The following is a 5,566-nucleotide window of genomic DNA, read 5'->3' on the forward strand; positions in this document are numbered from 1 at the left end:
TCCAACTATGATTGATCAGACCAATACAAGCTCTACAATGTAGGGCACAAATAGTCCATGTGTGAATAGGAATGGCTACTCTAAATTTAAGCAACTCACTTTACCTTTGAGCTGCTTTCATTCTGCCTTGCTCATAAAGCATAGCACCCTCTCGGATGAGGGCACACCATTCTGGGTAGTCTAGTACCAGTGTCTCCCACACTGAATAGCCAATTCCAAAGTTAAGAGAGACCTTCTGAGTGTCCCAGTATTTCTGTTTCTGAGTCCCCTGAGAGCTCTTGCCCTATGTAAATTATCCATAAAATAGTTATTTTGCCATGTGTACATTTGGCATTCAAATAATGTGGCCAGCCTATCAGAGTTGCACTCTCTGTAGTAACATTTGATCAACTTGAGATATGACCTCAAAATATGGCATCTTATCCTTCTAGATGATCTTCAATGTATATTGCCAAGGAAGGTGAATTTATCTACAGTATTCACAACTTCTCTATTTGCTCTAACCAATGGTCCCACATATGGTTGGTGTGGTGCTGACTGATGGAGCACCTGTTATCTTGGTGTTAATTGTTAGAACAAAATTACCACAAGCAGCAGAGAATCGATCCATACTTTGTTTGATCTCAGCTTCAGACCTCTGTATTTAGTTCACAGACATCTATAAACAGAAAATCATTCATCAACCCCCCCCTTCACTTTGGTCTTGACTTGAAGCCTTTTTAAGTTGAAGAATTTACCATCAGTGTGGTAGCTGACCTTGAGGCCATGTTCATCCTCAGTGAAGGTATTTGATAACATGGCTGAAAACATCATTTTTTTTTGTAAGAGCCCTTTGTTAGCAGAATTGCATCTTCAGAAAATTATGAAGCCATTCACCTGGACCAGGTCTAGTTCCTAACAAAAAGGTTGGGCTTTCCCAAACACACAAATAACCAACAACTTTTAAGAAAGTTGCCAACATTTAATTTACCACCTCCCAACAAGGAACAAAGACGACTTATTGTGTGAAATAAGCAGGGGGTCAAACAGGCTACTTCTCTGACTGTGAGTTAGAGAAATGAACACAGTCAGCTGCGCATAATCCGGCTGAGACAGCTCCGGATTAGCAGCACTGGAGGCTTCCGCTGAAGGCTTGCAAATCTTAGATCTCCACAACAACCCTGTGAGGTAGGTGCTCTCTTCTAACTCCTTAGAACACAAAACAAAACACAGAGAGGTTGTTGTGAAGGCTTGTTTGAGGCAGGGCTTGAGCTTGGTTCTTCTTGACAGGAATAACTTGCCTCTTAAGCATAACCTCAAACATACAAATGCCACACAGAGATGGAGAGAACAGTAATTTAAACTATATCACAATACACATTTTACAGAACAAATGGGTGGAAGAGATGAAGACATTCAAGAGCAAGACACTTGAACACTTTGCTGGGGGTTTTCTTTGACGTCTGCACTTTGGCAGGCAGGTTTACAAAATGGGAGGAGCAGCAGTAGTAGTTATTTCTTATTGGGGGCAATGAGGCGATTTAAGTGATGGATGGATGGATGGATGGATGGATGGATGGATGGATGGATGGATGGATGGATGCAATGGTAGGGAGGGGGAGGTGGTCTTGGTGTAGAATGTCTTTCATTTCACTGGCCATTCTTTATAACCCAAGCTTGGTCCTTCTCCAGTGTCTCCTCTTTGAGTTGTACCTGATCTTATTGCCAGTTTTCATCCGAATCCACTGGGGAATGGGATGATTCTGCTTCTGTTTCTTGGCCAGGAACCTCTTGATTCTGAATGTTTTATGAGAGGACATGATGATGAGATGACAGCCGAGCTTCCACCACAATGGCTGGACGGGCAAAAAAAAAGAACATCATGCTTTTAAAAAGTATGAGAGCAAGGACACATCCTTGTTTCACTACCTTGATGATGAGAGCAAAATCCACTATCCAGAACCTGAGCAAGCATGCCATCATGAAACTGATATATAAAACTGATGAACATCTCTAGGCAACCAAATTTTAGCATAATTTTTCATAAACCCTCACAACTAACAGTATCAAAGGCCTTGATCAGATCTACAAATGTTGCATCCAGACTTTTCTTCTGCTCCTGGCATTTTTCCTGGAGTTTTTGGACAGGTAACATCATATCAACTATTCCTTGACCCTTTCTGAAGCCACACTGGCTCTCAGGGGTATGACCATCTTCCAGGTGAAGGGTGAGTCTATTGAGAAAGACTCTGGCAAGAATCTTACCGGCAATGACTAAAAGAGAAACATCACTGTGATTCACAATCTATTGCTTTTACCCTTATAGAAGTAGACTGTGGAGGAACTCTTGAAATCCTGAGAGATAATCTCTTCATGCAATATAACCTGGAAAATTTCAGTCAACTTTTTGATGCACAATGGACCTCTTACCTTGAAAATCTCAGCTGGAGTAGATTCAGCACTTTCAGCCTTTCCACATGAAAGGATCTTAGTGATGATGAAAATCTTTTCTTCAGTTGGAACTTCAAGCATTAAAGTCACCAGAATTATAAATTTGCCCTCTTTAGGTGCATTGATGATAAGGGTATCCAGGTCTTCATAAAATTTTTCTTTGACCTCATCAGGGACCATCATGGTGGGAGCATAGGTATTGATGATGATGGCATGGCATTTTCCTGCAAGTGGAAATTCCACTGTCATTAGCCTTTCATTTACTCCTTTTGGTAGACATTCAAGTTTGTTAATTAAACTAATTTTGATTGCAAAACCTATCCCAGCTTCTCAGTGCTCCCCTTCATCATGGCCAATGTGTATTCAGCTCCAACTTCAGTGACCCTGGTCTTCATTTGCCAACCTTGTTTCATTCAGGGTTGCTATTTGCATGTGATACCTGTTAAGTTCTCTAAGAAGTTTGTCTTTCAGGTCTATTGGATTTTGCTTTGTTTATGAATGTAAGCATGTTCCATGTACTGATGGTGAGTGGAATCATCTTCAATCAAGATGTTTTAGATGTTTTTCTGTGTTTTGATCACAGAGTGAAATCCCCTTCTGCCCTGGTAATCAGGCCAGGATTGGGTTAGCAGACAATTTTTAGGGCATCTTTTTTAACCCTTTCCTTATATCAGGAGGTGAACAGTGCTATCTTTAAAAGGTGTACTGATCTCACTGCTGCTTTCAGTGAGGAGATGATCCTATGGCCTGAGCCATCTGTGTGTAGAGTTGTGACTACAGATTCCAATGTATTGTCAACTTTTGCTTCTTCACTTGCCTGTTGCCACAGGCAAGAGTGCTAAGAACATGGTAAGTATTTAACAAATGTTTGTTTCCTTCCTTCTTGGTAACTTTGGGCAATGTAATCTCCTTAAATCTCTATTTCTTCATACATAAAATGGGCATAAATACTTGTACCATCTCACAGAATTGCTCTGAAAATCAAATAAGGGAAGAAAAACTTTGCAATTAAACATTAAAAAAACTTCATGGACAGGAAATAGTTGGTATTATTAGAACTGGTCCCCAAGATTCCACAGGAGGAAGACCTAGTTAATAATTATTGAATTCAGACATCAAAACCAAGATTAATCTCATTCTACTTTCTCATGTTTGGACAACATGTCTTAAGAAATCTGGTAAAGACACTCTTCCGAATCTCTCTGTCAAGGGGGAAGGGAAGCAAAGATGATTTAATAATGATGATTGGGTCCAGCATGGTAGCACATGCCTCTAAAGCAAGGGCAGGGCACCTCCGGGGTGTATTGGTATGGCATTGCCAAGGTAACTATGCAGGACCTGAAATTCAATAAATTTAGGGGATTTTTAGGGGGTGAATTAAATGTTTGACCAAACATAGCTCATGAATGATGTTATAACTATCCAATGGCAGAAAAAAAAGGTTCCCCGCCTCTGTTTTAATGCCAGATACCGGGGAGACTGAAGTTGGAGGGTCTCTTGAATTTGGGAATTCTGTGCTTCTGTAGAGTAAGCTGATCAAGCATCCATAACAAATTCAGCATCACTATGATGACATCCTCCCCATACACATACCCAGGATCATGCATGGGGTCACCACATTGCTTAATGAAGGCCCAATTGGCATAGGTCAAAAAGTAGAGAATAAAACTCTCTTGCTACTCAGAGTGGAATAGACTGTGAGCATCAGAACTGAGAGACAGAGGAAAAGCCAGTTTACAAACAAGCAAACAAAAAAAGGTAGCTTTACTGAGTCTAATTTCCACCCCCCCACACACACCTTCTCCTCTACCTCCCATAAAGTCATTGGGGGCTTTCCCCAATGGATTTGCCCCCATCCTGCTCTCTGTTCCATGACTAAGTCAATCCAATGAATATACAGAAAGTCTCATATGTCTTTATAGAATATTTGTTTTTACTTCCATGTAAAAACTTTCATAGGATTTTCCCCCTTGGATTCAAAATGTTCAAAGCTCACTCTCCATATTAAAGATGGTTTTGTTTTTGGAAAGCCTGCGAAATATCCCTTCAGCTATATTTGAGATGTGAGAGTAAAAAGGAGGGAAAAAAACCTTTCAACTAAAAAAATTTCAGACATTTTTTGCTAAAGCCATAAATCAACAGTGGTTGAATTAAAACAGCTCAAGCTTGGCTTGTGTTTAGACCTCTGTGAGGTCTCTGGCTAAGCTTGAAGTTAAAAAAAATTAGATTTTTTTTTAAAAAATGACTTCTGAGCATGTCCAGTTGGAATCCGATTAAATCTGTAGTCGAGTTTAATCAACCTCAGCCCTCCTAGACAATAATCTCCTAAATTTGTGTCTACAGTACATTTTTCTTCTTTGTGTTGGCCTGATTCCCCCCTCCCCTTCTTAAATATTCACCAAGACTGAAGTGGGAAAATGAAATTTGTTTTAAGAATACAGGGTCTGCCATCTGAAAGGTATAGCCTGTCCTGGGAAGTTGGCAAATTGATGTCAGAGTTAGTGTGGAATAGTGGATTTGAAGTTTCAGAGAGGTAGGTTCAGATCCTACCTCTCTGAAGCTGTGTGATCCTAGAAAATCACCTTAGCTTTGGTTTTCTCATTTACAAAAAGGAATAATGCCACCTGTAATACTTAACTAAGTAAGTTATGAGGCACAAATGAGACTGTGTGTGAAATACTGTGAAAATTTTCATTATAACTGGTATTTATGTATTTAAGTCCTTGATATTAGCTTACTTGAGGGTACTGGTTTCTGTAGTAAAAGGCTCTTTCTATATGGAAGGTGTGGTGATTACAAACTCTCAAGAACAGGAAGAGAGTAAATACCTCTTCAGGGTTTTAATGAGTTCAGAAAGGGAACTGCCTGATGCCAGTAAAGAGAGAGGCCATAGCTCTTCCCTTTTTTACCATAGGTGAGACCAATCAGAAACATCTGTGGCACTTTGAAGAAGCTTAGAGCCAAAACCCAAACAAAAGTATTTTGGGATGATTTATAAAGGTTAAGCCCACATACAACCTCTGACTCAGAGCTTTCGGACATCCATTTAAATAAAAAAATATAACTATAAGGGTGAGGGTCACCCAGACTTCTCAACTGAATCAATTAGAGGTATGAACTAGGTGTAGACAAGGTC

General features: G+C 39.9%; 1 protein-coding gene across 1 annotated transcript; it reads right to left on the minus strand.

Moving 5' to 3' along the window:
- Positions 1-1,643: 1,643 nt before the first annotated feature.
- On the minus strand, positions 1,644-1,816 carry LOC141519926 (large ribosomal subunit protein eL39-like). Its single transcript, XM_074231880.1, has one exon. It carries the CDS (start codon positions 1,797-1,799, stop codon positions 1,644-1,646), a length of 156 nt encoding a protein of 51 aa, XP_074087981.1. The 5' UTR covers positions 1,800-1,816.
- Positions 1,817-5,566: the final 3,750 nt, after the last annotated feature.

Source organism: Macrotis lagotis, chromosome 4, assembly GCF_037893015.1.
Source record: "Macrotis lagotis isolate mMagLag1 chromosome 4, bilby.v1.9.chrom.fasta, whole genome shotgun sequence".
NCBI classification, from domain to species: Eukaryota; Metazoa; Chordata; class Mammalia; order Peramelemorphia; family Peramelidae; genus Macrotis; species Macrotis lagotis.